The 16918-nt window shown below is 43.2% G+C and overlaps 1 protein-coding gene and 1 long non-coding RNA gene across 4 annotated transcripts in view; one reads left to right on the forward strand and one right to left on the reverse strand.

The window, feature by feature from the left end:
- ccdc13 (coiled-coil domain containing 13) overlaps positions 1-16918 on the forward strand; it is a 63344-nt gene that overhangs the window by 19049 nt on the left and 27377 nt on the right. For 2 of the 3 annotated variants that reach the window (XM_068015399.1, XM_068015418.1), the window contains 8 exons: positions 1670-1812; positions 3083-3175; positions 3953-4072; positions 4749-4853; positions 10707-10877; positions 11956-12132; positions 12865-13071; positions 14737-14891. In XM_068015399.1, the coding sequence (XP_067871500.1) occupies positions 1670-1812; positions 3083-3175; positions 3953-4072; positions 4749-4853; positions 10707-10877; positions 11956-12132; positions 12865-13071; positions 14737-14891 (1171 nt within the window). The remainder of the gene's footprint in view (positions 1-1669; positions 1813-3082; positions 3176-3952; positions 4073-4748; positions 4854-10706; positions 10878-11955; positions 12133-12864; positions 13072-14736; positions 14892-16918) is intronic. The other variant, XM_068015408.1, reaches the window with a different exon arrangement.
- The window catches only part of LOC137350643 (uncharacterized), a 46980-nt gene that overhangs the window by 17537 nt on the left and 12525 nt on the right, over positions 1-16918 (reverse strand). The window lies entirely within an intron of this gene.

The raw sequence follows: 16918 nt of genomic DNA on the forward strand, positions 1-16918 counted from the left end.
CTGACTCGTGCTTCGCCCCACCCAACCTTCTCACATTTGTCCTTCAACCCCTTCCCACCATCCCCACAGCCAATAAAAAGTGTTTTCCCTGCTCCCCCACCCCTCCCACCCTGATAATTTTATTCTTCCCCCGCTCCCCACCAGTGTCTCGCCTCAGAACTCCAACGGAGTTCTGAAGGCGCGCAAGTCCCGTCCGGTGGAACATAAAGTCGGCGTGGATGGCCATCAGCAGGTGAGTTAATTTGCATTTCATTAAGGCTCATTTAAATATTTAGATGACAGCCCCACCGCTTGTCCGGGGGGCCTCATTGAGGCCTCGCTGCTGCCGCTAATATCCGGCAGGGCCTTCTGGATTTTGGGGGTCGAGGCTGGCCACTCCCAGCAGAATTTTACGGGCCCGCCCGCCATGACCCCCCGATGCCGAGGGGCTCATAAAATTCAGACCTATATGTGGGAATTGATCTTTTCACCACAGCATGCAAGTTGACTGAAATATGTTTCTCAATTCCCTTTGTATCTTGAAAATTTCAATTCCAATTCGACCCCCAACATTGAGAAGGCCCTGCTGGATATTAGCGGCAGTGGTGAGGCCTCGTTGCGGCTCCCCACCCCCCCCACCCCCACCCCCCGGACAAGCAGCGGGGCTTTCCTCTAAATATTTAAATGCGCATTAATGAAATGCAAATTAACTCACCTGCCAACACTGGCTGTCCCACACCGATTTTACGGTCGCCTTGAAATCTTCTCTTTCTCAAAGAAAACACGCCCAACTTACCTAACATTCCTTCACAGCTTAAACTCCAAATTTCTGAAATCTGCTTTGCCACTTGTTTTGCCTCCTTTCAAGGACAAGAATATTCTTCCTACAATTAAAGGTGACAAGGAATGTGTACTGTAGCCCAGTGGAGTTTTTGCAATTTAGGAGAATGATGTGTTCGGATATTTTGTTCTGGTCAACCAGAACCTAAAAGCAGATTATCTGGTCATTAACACATTACTGCTTGTAGGACCTTGACATGTGCAAATTGATTGCTGCATTTCCTGCATTACTACTGCGACTACACTATACTTTTAGTACATCATTGACCCAAAGCTCTGGAATTCCCTCCCTCAACCTCTGCACCTCTCTACCTTTCTTTCCACTTTTAAGATGCTCCTTAAAACCTACCTTTTTGATCATGTTTTTGGTCATCTGACTTGATATCTCCTCCTTTGGCTTGGTGTGTTTATTAACACTCTCGTAAGCACCTTGGGATGTTTTACGACGTTAAATGCATTATATAAATGTAAGTTGTTGTTGTAAAGCACTTTGGGACATCCTGAAGTTGTGAAAGGAGCAAGTCTTTCATTATTTTTTAGTGTGAGGCTGCGTCTTTGGAGCATGAGAACAAGAGTACACCATTCAGCCCTTGGAGCCTGTTCCTCCATTCAGTTAGATTATTGCTGATCTGTATCTTGACTTCATCCACCCACCTTGGTTCTGTAACCCTTGACACCTTTGCCTGCCAAAAATGTATCAAGGATCCCATGAAAGTTCCAGCGAAGGGAACAAGGTCTAGGGTATGTTAGTTAACGCGTCATGCTGGCTGTTCATGAAATAAAGGCAGTCTCTGCAGGCAGCTCTTTGAAGCACCACACCTACCAGCTAAGATGTGTGATTGTGTTGCAGGAACAGCTGGCATGGCAGGTGATGTGGCTGCAACCAAAATCGTTGAGCTGTCAAAGAGGAACCGTGAGCTGACTGTGGCGAATGAGAGCTTGAAATCCAAAGTCAAGCAGCTGGGCAACAAGTTACAGGAGCTGCAAAAGGAGGTGCGGCTGCAGCCCGGTCATAGAAACTCAGAGGCATGATTAGGAGTTGGTAAAAGTTACAACAGTCATATTCAAACTATTACCCTCGTATAACAACCTGCATGGAGGAAAGGAATGTTGTAATTTTCATCAAAGTGCACCTCTGACCTAAATAAGATGGCAAATAGGTTGAGAGGTTTTTTTAACAGTCATAAATATATTTTCCCTACATAACGGTCACTGTACCTCCAAAAATAATTCATTGTATGTGAAGCGATTTGAGACATCCTATATTAGTCCATATCTTTTCCAACTAATTTTGGCCTGAAAAACATCAAAGAGCTTTTTAAGGTTCGTGCAATATCAGTTCCTGAGCCAGGTAGATCCGCTGTACTCCAGGGTAGTGTGATTGATTAACCTGTTATCCCGGATTCTCACAGAGTCTGGAGGGTGATTGATTAACCTGTTTCTCGGACTCTAACAGAGTCTGGAGGGACGGGCCTGTCACTACCTCGGCTGTAGGTGATCAGAAACCCTATAGGTAGGTGTAGACTTCTCAGTATCTTGAATTGAAGACTTTTAAACATGATGATGAATTTCTACTCCTGTCAGGCACCTGCTGTGCCATAAAGGAAAATTTTGTGCTGGAACTACTCTTGCACTCGGACTCGATCAATTGTAAACTGTTGTGTTCTATGATTGTTCGAAAAGCACCTTAGGTGTTACAACCTGAATTGGATCATTGAATCTCAATTAGTATTTTGGATTTTATTAGGGTAATGCTTTAAAAAAGAGTGGGGTTCTGTAATATCTTGGGGTCCTGGTGCTGTGGAATCCAAGTATTTACATAGTGGAGGTGCATTACAGCACTAGATATCTGTATCTGCAGTGGCTGCAACCTGAACAATTCTTGAAAGACACAAACTGAATCTTTTATTCTTCTCACCAGACCTTTCCTGAAGGTCCATGTATAAACACTGTGCCAGGTTACACAGGTTAGCCTTTTCGTTATCAATCCTAATGCTGTCACCTCAACAAGTACAGGAGAAAACCACCATCTCAGGATGCAGGCGGGGTGGGAGAGGCAGTCTTGTGCCATCTCAAGGCAGCCCTGATGCTGAAGTTCATGCTGCTGCTTTTGACAGTGCTGTCAGGTAAATTTGTTACATGAGCGAAGGATTGAGAGCATGATGGACTACTATTTCTGTCATCGTTTTGATGTTTAGTTTAGTTTGATGGCTTTATAATTTTGTTGCTCTCAATGATACACTGTTTGCTAATATACCTTCAGGGCACTCTAACAGACAGTCAAACACTCAGCGCAAAAGAAGCATGTGGACAAACCAACAAAGAGTTATCTCCCAGGATACAAAATGGATCACCGGTCAGTGAGAAATAATAGGAAGAGTCCCTTTTTCCCCTTCTGTTCTCTTCTATCTTCAATTGTTTCTTTCTTGCCCTTTCTCTATTTCCTTCTCTACTTGTTGCAGTTGTACATCTCTCTCTTACTCTCTTTTACTGTCTGCCTCTGTCTTTCTCTTCATTTATCTCTTTTTCTTTTGTTTCTTTCTACCTCTGTATCTCCAGCTGCTTTTTTCTCTGTTTGCATTTTCCTCAAGTTGTTCTCCACTCTTACTCTGTTATTCTGCTCTCCATGTCTTTTCCAGTCTGCCACAATCTCTTATTCCCAGTTATCTTGCTGTATTTGTATTTCCTTTACTGTCCTCAACTCTCAAGTGTGTCTCCCTTTCCATCTTCAGTTGTCTTCTTTCTCTCTCTCTCTCTCTGAGTGAATTTCCTCAGTATTACTCCCACTTTGTTTCTGTACCTTTAGCAGAAACCTCATTTACGTTACATAAGGTGGTAGAGGAGAAGCCCCAGGGAAATCCACCTCCTCTGTCTCTTTCTTTCCTTTATCTCCTCTTTTCTATTCTTTCCATATCAATTTTCAATTGAACAACCTTTGGCTTTCACAAAATAATTTTAGAAACTGTGATGATAGCCGTTATGCACAATTTGTGCCCTGGTACTGAGTAAAACAAAAACCATGTTTTAATTAGTTGTTACATTTTTTGTTGGGGCCTGTAGGCGTTTTTAAAAGATGAATTATTTTTCATAATCCGTTCTGATATTCATGATAAATTCTGGCCATTGTTTTCAGCAGTCTGACAGCCTTGACGCAAAAGCCCTTCAGGAAAAGCTTTCAGCAGCCAACTTAAAATTGGTTGAGTCTCGGAACCAAATACTGAGTGTCAAACAAGAGTTGAAAATGGCACATAAGGTACACCATCTAACGAATAGTAGAGCTATAAAATTCAATTTAAACCTGCTACAGTGGAAGCCCACTGCTGAACTCCCCCACCCCCAAAGGAATTAGCAGACTTGCTGTTGCACAAACTTGTTAATGTTTCAACCTTTCATCAAAAATGGAAAAAGTTGGAGATATAACAGGTTTTAAGCAAGTACAAAGTAGGGAAAGGGTGGGAGGGGAGGAAAGAATAAAATAGAAGGTCTGTGATAAGGGTGAAAGGCAGGGGAGATTAAATGACCAAAAGAGATGATGGTGCAAGGCAAAAGGGAATGGTAATGGGAAAAGTAGCGAAACAAAAGATTGGTCTAGAGGAGGTGTAAGTGGGAATAGCAGAATCATTACCAATAGCTGCTTACCAATAGTCCGAAAAAATCTGGGTGAAGGTTATGATCTGAAATTGTTAAACTCAGTGTTGAGTCCAAAGGCTGTAAAAATGCCTAATCAGAAGATGTGATGCTGTTCCTCATGCCTCTGTTGAGGTTCAATGGAACAGTGTAGGAGGCAGAGGACAGAGATCAGAGGGAGAGTGGGCGTAGAATTAAAACAACAGGCGACCAAAAACTCAGGATCACGCTTGTGGACTGAATGGAGTTGTTCCACAAAGTGGTCACCCAGCATCCAGTAAAGATTTTCTTATTTTTTCCAGGTATTGGCTAATGAAGTGGGTGAAGATGTAAATGTACATCATTTGCTAAACAACAAGGGGACTTGGCGTGGCCGAGCCCAGCAGATCCTCATCTTGCAGAAGAAGGTAAGGAATCCCAACGTGAGTCAGGGTGGGGTTTGGGTGGATATGTTATTCCTTTGTTTACTTGTGTTGGTGACTATCCAGTTGTTCTAAAACTGTTTTATCATGCTGCAGTTGATAGCTCATCTTCTGATTTATTTGCCTTGGTTTTCTTATTTGAAGGGACTTTGCTGCCCCCAGCTTACTGACTGTAATCAAGACTCAAAATATTGTCTTTACTGATTTAGTACTTAGAGGAATGAATCTGACTGTGGCCTATCGAAGCAAAGGGCAGAATTTTCCATGCCCTTAATGGCGGGCTTGGAGGCGGGGGCCAAGAAAATATGGCTCCCCAATTTATTCCCACCACCGGGGTAGTTTCCAAGGGGTGGCCTGCGAAGTGAATCAGCTGCCTGTCGCAGGAAGGCGGACAGGCAATTTAAATGCTTAAGGCCCCAATTAAGGGTGATTTTTGCGGCACTGTCACCATTCTCCATGGAGGCAGCCTCCCTTTGGCAGGCTAGGGGGTTATCCAAGCCGGATGCTTCATGTCCCAAAGAAAGGGCTGCTGGTAGCCAACCCAAATGCTTGTGACAGAGGGGTTTCCCCTCTTCTCTGAGGGGTCTACCAGCTTGGCCCCTCTGAAATCTTTTGTAATAGTTTTTGCCTCTGAGGGTGCCTCCATTTTGAGGTTCCATCCCATTCTCCGTCCTGCCTCAGCAGCGCCATCTCTCCCGGTGGGGCTGTCGAGGCTCTGGAGCTGCCAGGCTTCTGATTGGGACAGCAGTATTGAGAGCCCTCCCATCATCCTTATTAGGACAGCGCGCGCAGAGGTGGCCACTAGAAGGCTGCCTTTGGGAACTTAGCTCTGCCAGTCTGGCTCCCAGCAAGTGCGGGCTTGAGACTCCCATTTTGTTCCGACCTTGGGGCCCTGAAGCCCAAGGGAAATCCTGCCCCAAGGCCCAATATTATAAACTAATCAAAGATTGGATATAAGAATAAACAGCATACGTGATAAACTGAAAAAAGTCTATAATAAACTGTAAGCAGTTTAAGGTGAATCCACTATTTCAGGCAAGGCTGCAAGTTTTTCCAAATATCTTATACACTCCTATCTCCTTACCCATACCCTCAGTGCCACAGCCTTTAGTCCTCTCACTGTGCAAAGCCAATATAGCTGGATTACCTCCACACCCTTCAATGGGGCTGTGAAAATCTTTTTTCTTCCAGTTATCCTTTATACAGTTTCTTTAAGTCTCTGACAAGTCTAATTAACAACCTCCAGCACTTTGTTGAATCAATAGTCATTGTCCACTTGCCTGCATGCTTGGATTCTCTGAGTTAGCTTTCCTGATTGTAACGCTGATGGTAAGCCATTTTTATTTTAAGTAGGTTACTGCAGGAATTATGGTCAGAAATTCTGGGCCAGCAGCTCTTCTGATCTGTGGGCACTGCTTTTTCTGCACTCCTAACCAGGACATGAGAAAAAGCTTGTCATCTGATAATGAATCCTCTCATTCCTGGTCTCCAATCTCTTATTTTCACTACTTTCCTCAAAACTACACAGCACCATCAGTCTTTCCTCCCTCCTGCAATCCACAGCTTATTAAAGCACCAGCTTTGTGACATCTAACTATATTTCAACACATACACTCAGGTGTCAGCTGTGGCTCCATGGTAGTCATCTTGCTTCAGAGTTAAAAGGTGGTGGGGATTCAAGTCCCACTCCAGAAACCTGATTACATAATCTAGGTTGACACTCCCAGTGCAGTACTGAGGTGCCATTTTTCAGTTGAGACATAAAGATCCCTTGGCACTATTTCGACAAAGAGCAGGGGAGCTCTTCCTGGTGTCCTGGCCAATCTTTATCCTTCAATATTATTGCATTACTCTTTGTGGGACTGTGCTGTACACAAATTGCCTGCCACGTCGCTACATTAATACAGTGACTTTGAAAGTACTTCATTTGTCATAAAGCATTTTGGAACGTCATGAGGGCATGAAAGGCACTATTTAAGTGCAAGTTTGTTCTTTCCTTAGAGTAGGCCATTCAGCCCTTCGGGCCCACTCTGCCATTCAATGAGATCATGTTTGACCTTCTACTTCAACATCATTTTCCTGCACTATCTCCGTATCCCCTGATGGTTTTAATATGTAGAAATCTGTTGATCTCAGTCTTGAACATAATCAACGACTAAGTCTCCACAGCCCTCTGGGACAGAGAATTGCAAAGATTCACCACCCGCTGCGTGAAGAAATTCCTCCTCATCTCAGTCCTAAATGGTCTGCCCTGTATTCTGAGACTGTGTCCCCTAGTCTCCCCAGCCAGTGGAAACATCTTTCCTGCATCTACCCTGTCGAGCCCTGTAAGAATTTTGTTATGTTTGAATGAGATCACCTCTCATTCTTCTAAACTCCAGAGAATACAGGCCCAGTCTCTTCAATCTCTCCTCATAGGACAATCCCTCCATCCAAGGAATTAGTTTGGTGAACCTTCGTTGCACTCCCTCCATGGTAAGTATATCTTTCCTTTGGTAAGGGGAACAGATGAAGAGAACAAAACTGCACACAATACTCCAGGCATAGTCTCACCAAGACTCTATATAATTGCAGTAAGACATCTTTACTCCTATACTCAAATCCTCTTGTAATAAAGGCCAACATACTATTTGCCTTCCTAATTGCCTGCTGTACCTGTATGTTAGCTTTCAGTGACTCATGAACACCCAAGTCCCTTTGAAGTTCAACACTTCCCAGCCGCTCACCATTTAAGAAATACTCTGTATTTCTGTTTTTCCCACCAAAGTGGATAACCTTACATTTCCATATTGTATTCCATCTGCCAAATTTTTGCCCGCTCGCTTAGCCTCTCCAAATCCCCTTGAAGTGTCTTTGCATCCTCCTCATAACTCACACTTCCACCTAGTTTTACATCATCTGCAAACTTGGAAATATTACATTTAATTCCCAAATCCAAATCATTGATATTGATTGTGAATAGTTGGGGCCCAAGCACTGATCCTTGCGGTACCCCACTAGTCAAAGCCTGCCAACCTGAAAATGACCCATTTATTCCTACTGTCTGTTTTCTGTCCATTATCCAGTTCTCAAACCATGCCAGTATATTCCCCCAAATTCCATGTGCTCTAATTTTGTTTACTAACCTCTTGTGTGGGACCTTATCAAAAGATTTCTGATAATCTAGATATACTACATCCACTGATTTCCCCATTCTCTATTCTGTTAGTTACATCCTCAAAAAACTCCAACAGGTTTGTTAAACGTGATTTCCCTTTCAGTCCACAGGCTTGCCACTCTTTGGGTGAAGACATTTCTCCTCATCTCAGTCCTGAAAGGTTTACCCCGTATTAGACTATGACCCCTGGTTCTGGACTCCCCCACCATCGGGAACATCCTGCATCTACCCTGTCAAGTTCTGTTAGAATTTTATAGGTTTCTATGAGATCCCCCCTCACTCTTCTGAACTCCAGCGAATATAATCCTAACCGACTCAATCTCTCCCCATACGTCAGTCCCGCCATCCCAGGAATCAGTCTGGTAAACCTTCGCTGCACTCCCTCTATAGCAAGAACATCCTTCCTCAGATAAGGAAACCAAAACTGCACACAATATTCCAGGTGTGGCCTCACCAAGGCCCTGTATAATTGCAGCAAGACATCCCTGCTCCTGTACTTGAATCCTCTCGCTATGAAGGCCAACATACCATTTGCCTTTTTTACCGCCTGTTGCACCTGCATGCTTACCTTCAGCGACTTGTGTACGAGAACACCTAGGTCTCGCTGCATATTCCCCTCTCTCAGTTTATAGCCATTCAGATAATAATCTGCCTTCCTGTTTTTTCTACCAAAGTGGATAACCTCACATTTATCCACATTATACTGCATCTGCCATGCATTTGCCCACTCACTCAACTTGTCCAAATCACTCTGAAGCCTCTCTGCATCCTCCTCACAACTCACTCTCCCACCCAGTTTTGTGTCATCTGCAAATTTTTTTCCTTCGGTTTCCTTGTAGCTCCATCTCTGTAATGGCTATTTGAGCTGATAATTCATCTGTTTTATTGCGAATTCTGCAGGCATTCAGATACAGAGCTCTTAATTCAGTTTTTTTTTAAAAACTGTTTTTGTAAACTCTGACCCTATCTGCTGGCACAGTCTTAAGTTTGCAATCACTGTCCTTTCCTGCCATACTCTGATTATCATTACCTTTATTGCCATTTTGATCTATTGCCTTGTTACTTCCCTTTAATTTACTCAATCTTCCCCTACATGATCCCTTCCCCCTCTATTTAGTTTCAAGACCTCTCTACTTCCCTAGTTATACAACCTGCTAGAACACAGGTCCCAGCATGGTTCAGGTGAAGTCCATCCCAACGGTACAGCCCCACTTTCCCCAGTGTGGGTGCCAATGCCCCACTTCCCCCACACCAGTCTTTGAGCCACGCATTCATCTCTCTAAGCTTATTTACCTTATGCCAATTTGCACATGGCTCAGGTCATAATCCAGAGATTTACTGCCTTGGTCCTCATACTCCCTATGCCGAACCTTTTTCCTAGTCCTATCTATGTTGTTGGTACCTAATGGACCACGACCACTGGATTTTCCCCCTCCCACTGCAAGTTCCTTTCCAGCCCTGAGCAGTTGTCCCGAACCCAGCCTTCTGGTTTTTCGTGTTTTTTTTCAGGTTTGCACTTGCTGCTGTTCAATATTCAGTCCGTTAACACCTAATCTGTACTAATGCTTTGTCTTTCAACACACCATTAACCTAGTGTTTGCCTTTGCTCCATGACCTTTTGGTGAGCTATGTGGCCTTGTCCAATCTACACCTTCTCCTTTGTTATCTCTTGCCCCACCCCCACCTCACTTGCTTACAACCTGTGACTTTTCTAATATTTGTCAGTTCCGAAGAAGGGTCACTGACCCGAAACGTTAACTCTGCTTCTCTTTTCACAGATGCTGCCAGACCTGCTGAGTGGTTCCAGCATTTCTTGTTTTTATTTCTGGTTTTTGCTCTTGGCTGCAGAGAATAGCATCTATTCACCCAACTGTACTGTCCCCACTACACTACATTCCTTTTAACTCTCCTGTGCCATGGTGCCTTGGTCGGTCTGTTCATCCACACTACAGCCCTCGCTCTTGTCCATACTAGCTGCAAGAACATTGAACTTGTTACTCAGTTGCAAGGGCTGAGGCTCCTTCGCTCCCACCTTTTCGATCCCTTTACCTGCCTGACTCGCAGTCCCACCCTCCTGTTCCCAACCACTGACCAAATCAGATGACCCTATCCTAAGGAGTGTGACTGCCTTCTGGAACAAAGTGTCCAGTTAACTTTCCCCCTCTCTGATGCAACGCAATGTCTGCAGCACGGCCTCTACCTCATTAACTCTGAGCCGTAGACACTTATTACAGATGTGGTTGCCATGGATTGCAGTGACATCCAGGAACTCCCACATGCTACAGCCATGACACATCACCTGTCTTGCCATTTTTATTGTGTTAATTAAATTAAATTTATATTTCTTAATTAATTTATAGTTACTTTCTTCACCAAACTCCCTCAGTCACCAGTCTCTCTGTTTCACACTCTGTGCCCTCAAGCAGCACTCAGTGCAGACAAGCAATACACAGAGACCCCTGTAATTATAATTACATTTATCTTCTACTCTTTTTAGCTTTTGTGATGCTGTACACGATTAACCTCAGCACTTCATCTCAGTTTCTCAGTTTTAAAGAAAATAAACTGCTGGTGATTATCAATGTTATATAGGGTCAATAAGGTTTTTAATATTTTAATGAGGGAAAATATTATGGCATGGTCTATTCGAATCTATCTCATAATTTCTCATATTTAAGTAGATCCGAGATTTGGAAAGCCACATGGGACTAAATATTCAGAAGGGACGGTCATCTGAACTCAGTGTGGAAGAGGAAATGCTGGGCATTTCAGGGTTGCGTCGTTTGTCAAACCAGGAGAAAAATGTAGCGTACATTCGGACATTGGAGAGGGAAAGAAAGGAGGCATTGGAAGTAAGTACTTTGTAATTTCAGGATCAGACAGCATCACCTGTAGGAAATTCCCCGTTTATTTCCATTCGTGAAGCTCACATGATTAACTTGTAAGTATCAAAGTCATGGTTGGCTGAATGTAAGTATTAACACGTGTGGGAGGAGGGATTATTTGCCTTTGACGCAGAGTTGTTCAGTATTCTGTTTGTCGTGGTCTGTATGGCAAGGAGAGACAGTGGTGTTGTGGTAATGACAGTGGACTAGTAATCCAGAGGCCCAGGCTAATGCCCTGGGTACACAGGTTCAAATCTCACCACAGCAGCTAGTGGAATTTAAGTTCAATTAATTAATAAATTCAATTCAGCTCAGTCATGGTGCTATGAAACTATCATCGATTGTTGTAAAACCCCATATGGTTTACTAATGTCCTTTAGGGAAGGAAATCTGCTATTGTTACCTAGTCTGGCCTACATGTGACTCTAGATCCACAAATCTCTCAAGTAGCCCAGCGAGCCACTCAGTTGTCAAGGGCAGTTAGGGATGGGCAACAAATGCTGGCCTTGCCAGCGATGCCCATATCTCATACAGAATAAAAAAATTCCCCCTTTTTAATAGTGTTTGTTGACCTATCATTTGCTCAAACCATTCAAACAGGAAAAGATAGCTCTGTGATATAGTAGCCATTGGTTTGTGAAAAGAAAGTAGCCAGTTCTACAAACATTTTTGAATTAGGAGAAGATGTGATGAATAAAGGAAAAGAACAACAAAGGGGAAAGAATTGGATGCAGAGCTGAGGAATCATGAGCGTGGGGAGAAGGAAAGATAAAGCTTCTCGATGAAGGTTAGATGGTTATTAGAATGAAACAAGCGATAGACAAGGAAGAGAGAGCGAGAGAGAATAAAACCATGGTAACACATCAGGACACTGAAACATCCTATTAGGACAGACCAAAGTCTGAGAGTTGGGGGCAATCTTATCCCAAGCAATACAAGATGAACTGCTACCTAACGGTAAAAGCTGTCATATCAATAGTAATCTAATTGCAAATCCTGTTATATGTAAACATATACAATTATACTTATTTGTGAATTTGCTTAGAAAATGACTGGTGACTACGAGAGTTTGAAAAAAGATCACGAGGAACTCAAGAATAAATTTGATGGATCAAAAGCCAGAAACAAAGTACTGTCCAATGAGCTCAAAATTTTGAAGAGTCAAGTGGTGACCCTTCTCGAAAAAGGGAAGCACGATGATGAGCTAGTTGGTGCATTGCTGGTAAGAAATATTATTTACTTGAAATAAAATAAGAGGGTGAGGGCACATAGTGTTTGAAAGAAATTTGTTGAAAACAACTTTGATTTGGTGTAATTCATCTAAAGTAAATGAATCTGGCATTTTCTCATTATCTCTTGGTGTTCTGGTCAACATTAAATTGAGGCCATTCACCTGTCTACGTTCCACACTAGGCAAAATTGCATAGGCCAGGAATCAAGTCTGGGCTTTCCGCATGGCAGGTGAGAATTCTAACCCTGAACCACTGAGGCTCATCATTTGTAGCTAAGCCTACACTACCAAAACAGATTAACGACATTTATCTCATTGCTGTTCTGGGACCTTGTCATATGGAAATTAGCTGCTGTGTATACCTAATTAATAATGTGATTGCACTGGTAGTGCTTGCTGATGGACCCAAGATCATGCGAGTCACGGTTAAAAATGGCGTGCATGTCCCTGTGATGTAATCAATATATGACATTACCTTTTAAATTGTGTCCCCGCTGCTCTGGGGCGGATGGCGTTCCCTTGCCTGAAGACAGGTGAGTGAAAATAGTAAAAATCCAAATGAGGTGTGAATCCTTCACCTTTTCATCTGCACTCCCCGTGCACACCATTCCTGACAGGCAAGAGTGTTAAAATCAACCCTTTATGTTTGATTTTAATGGGTAAAGAGAACAAAACGTTTGCAATTAAACGTTAAAATTTCCCTAGATCACAAATCTTTTACAGAAACAGCAGAAGCAGATGCAGGAGATTATGGGCCGCTTGAATCAGAATGAATCAAAGAATATGGATACCAAGCAAAATCTAAGCCAGCAACTGAATAGTGAAGCCCAGAAGCAGGGCTTCCTGATTGGAGAGCTGAAGCAGATGGTGACGGAGAGGGAAGCTAAAGTGAAAGATCTTGAGGAAGAGATCAAACAATTGTTACTAAAGGTATGCAAGTAGGACTTGTTATCACAATAACTTGATGCTGTCTCTGTGGTCTATAATCTTGTATAGAAGCCTGTGATTGGCTTGAAATAAGCCTTCAGTCCTTCCAGCTTTAAAGAGTTTTCAATTTAAAGACCATTGATTATATTTAGTGTCTGAGTAGAACATACACCAAAATGCTTTTCTATGCCCCAGACTTCAAGAACTCCTTTCCATCCAGAGTCTATGGATTATTCTCAGTTCTCAAGCCCCAAATCAACTTCTTCCCTGAACGCTACATGCAAATAGTAGTGAGGGGGTGTGGTCAGGGCCCCAGGTCCCCATTCCCTCAACTTACTGCTGCCTCCTAGAGTAGGGAGAGGGCCTTGTAGCAACCACCTCTGCCTCCAGTGAGCCCCAGACTCTTAAGACAGTATTCCCGCTGTAGCACTGTTAGGATTTTCCACCCTCTCACTGGTGGGCTTCCTCTTGGCAGCAGGAATTTCAGGGGGAGCCCACCTTGCATGTTGAATGAGCTCCAATCCGGGGTAAAGGGTTGAATTGAGTTGGGTTGAGGGCAGTTCCAGGGAGGGTGAGAGGAATTTCCATCCCATCCAGAACTGTCCCAAGAAGGGATTCCTAGCATCGAGTTACATTGAGTCCACAGCACAGAAACAGTCCATTCAGCCCAACTGGCCTGTGGTAGCATTTATACTCCACAATATCCTGCTCTCACCCTTTTTTATCTAACCCTATCATCCTATCCTCATATTTACACATGTAATATTGCAGACGTCTTACCATTTCCACTACTTGCTGATGCCCAACATTAACTGCCACCAAATTACTTTCACTACTTTCCCTAATAAAAAAAGTAGTTACTAACTTATATGTAACCCTTAATAAACCTTTTAAACAAATATCAATCAGCCCCCTTTTAAATGTATCAAATAACTCCAAAATTAACTACCTTCTCTGGGATTCTATGTTTCACATATCCCCTTTACTGATGGGTAGAATTAATGGGAATGTGGCAACAACTGTAACAAGAAGAACTCAAATTTATATATTCATTTAACATAGCAAAACATTCTAAGGCACTTCCCAAGATCATTGTTGATCAAAATTTGAGACAGAGGCACAGAAGGAGAGATTAGAACAGGTGACCAAAAGCTTGGTCAAAGAGGTAGGTTTTATGGAGCACCCTAAAAAGAGAGATATTGGAGCAGAAAGCAAAGAGTAGGGTTAAAGGAAGTTGCTCACTGGAAATACTGGTGTGTTGTATTCCTCAGGAGTCAGTAGCGGTGTCGCTCTTATTTACTTTTCACACAAATTATCCAGAGAACAGAATATCGTAATTTACTGATGACAGCAAATTGGCAAAGGGTGCTTCCGTTGTTTGGGAGGCTTTTCTAGGTTGTCTTACACACTAATAAAAGTTCTGGAGTTTTTATATGACAAGAGGCAATCTTAGGTTACCCTTAGCCAACCAAAAGTAGCATTGCGGCAGTTTCAACCCAGAGTAGATTGTTAGACGAAATGATGAGTTTGACATCTCCCTCAACCAACAGCCTGGCTAAGCTGGTGGCACGAAACATTCCTTGCTACCATCAGATTGGCACTGAATGTTTGCATCTTGCTTGTTGCTGTGAAATGATCATGATCAGATTTATATGTTGTATTATACAGCAACACCAGGAGAAGAAACTTTCAGCTGATCACACAGTGGTAAATTTCCCTGAATGTCGTCCTTCCTCGGCTCAGCTAGACAACTTCAGTGGACGTTCAACCCAGAATTCTCTGACGGCTGGCAATGGACTCTCAGGAAGGCCACTTTCTGCTCGGTAAGACTAATAAGAAATTATGGAATGAGAAAAGGCCATCTAGTCCAGACCGTGCAAAGTTTGGTGTTCTCCACAAAATATGACATATCAATGTTGTTGACTCTTAACTACCCTCTGAAATGGCCAAGTGAGCCACTCCATTGTCAAGAAAGCACCTTCTCAAGGTCAATTAGGTAGGGATGGGTAATAAATGCTGTCCCTGTCAGCGACACCCACATCCTATGAATGAATAAGAAAAATGCAGCCTCTGCCATTTTCCAGTTTGCGAACTTTGCTTTCAAAGAAGAGGCAAAGCAACTGAAGAATCTAAGGTCACAGTTGTGTTATGAGTTGGATAGCTTCCAAACCAGCAGGGAGACAAACTTTAGATAATTGTACACATTTCACGCTGGCATAACTCCTCAACTGAGTACTCATTGTTTCCTATCCTTCAGCCAGTTTCTTATCCAAACCTGGGCATTACCATGAATTCCCACAGCCTTGAATTGAACTCATAGAACTAGTAGCCTTTCATGTGGAACTTTGCGAGAAGCCTTTTGAAAGACGAGGTACACCACTTCGTCAGGCTTGTCACAATCCACATAGGTTGTCACTGCCTCAAAGAAGTCAAGGAGGTTGGTAAGACAGGAACTTCCTCTTTTAAACATGGAAACATAGAAACTAGGAGCAAGAGTAGGCCATTCGGCCCTTCAAGCCTGCTCCGCCATTCATTATGATCATGGCTGATCATCCAACTCAGTAACCTGTTCCCGCTTTCGCCCCATACCCATTGATCCCTTTAGACCCAAGAGCTATATCCAACTCCTTCTTGAAACGTACAATGTTTTGGCCTCAACAGCTTTCTGTGGTAGTGAATTCCACAGTTTCACCACTCTCTGGATGAAGAAATTTCTCCTCATTTCAGTCCTGAAAGTCTACCCCGTATCCTTAGACTATGACCCCTGGTTCTGGACTCCCCCACCATTGGGAACATCCTTCCTGCATCTACCCTGTCAAGTCCTGTTAGAATTTTATAGGTTTCTATGAGATCCCCCCTCACTCTTCTAACTCCAGCAAATATAATCCTAAGTGACTCAATCTCTCCCCATACGTCAGTCCCGCCATCCCAGGAATCAGTCTGGTAAACCTTCGCTGCACTCCCTCTATAGCAAGAACATCCTTCCTCAGATAAGGGGACCAAAACTGCACACAATATTCCAGTTGTGGCTTCACCAAGGCCCTGTATAATTGCAGCAAGACATCCCTGCTCCTGTACTCGAATCCTCTCGCTATGAAGGCCAACATACCATTTGCCTTTTTTACCGCCTGTTGCACCTGCATGCTTACTTTCAGCGACTGGTGTATGAGAACACCCACACGCTGCATATTCCCCTCTCTCAGTTTATAGCCATTCAGATAATAATCTGCCTTCCTGTTTTTGCTACCAAAGTGGATAACCTCACATTTATCCACATTATACTGCATCTGCCATGCATTTGCCCACTTACTCAACTTGTCCAAATCACCCTGAAGCCTCTCTGCATCCTCCTCACAACTCACCCTCCCACCCAGTTTTGTGTCATCTGCAAATTTGGAGATATTACATTTAGTTCCCTCATCTAAATCATTAATATATATTGTGAATAGCTGAGGTCCTAACACCGATCCCTGCAGTACCCCACTAGTCACTGCCTGCCATTCGAAAAAAGACCCGTTTATCCCTACTCTTTGTTTCCTGTCTGCCAACCAATTTTCTATCCATTGCAATACACTAACCCCAATCCCATGCGCTTTAATTTTACACGCTAATCTCTTATGTGGGACTTTGTCGAAAGCCTTCTGAAAGTCCAAATAAACCACATCCACTGGCTCCCCCTCATCAACTCTACTAGTTACATCCTCGAAGAATTCTAGTGTAGATTTGTCAAGCATGATTTCCCTTTCGTAGATCCATGCTGACTCTGTCCGATTCTACCACTGTTCTCCAAGTGCTCTGCTATAAAATCTTTGATAACGGACTCTAGAATTTTCCCCACTACCGACGTCAG

The sequence above is a fragment of the Heterodontus francisci genome, chromosome 2 (genome assembly GCF_036365525.1).
Source record: "Heterodontus francisci isolate sHetFra1 chromosome 2, sHetFra1.hap1, whole genome shotgun sequence".
Taxonomy (NCBI): Eukaryota; Metazoa; Chordata; class Chondrichthyes; order Heterodontiformes; family Heterodontidae; genus Heterodontus; species Heterodontus francisci.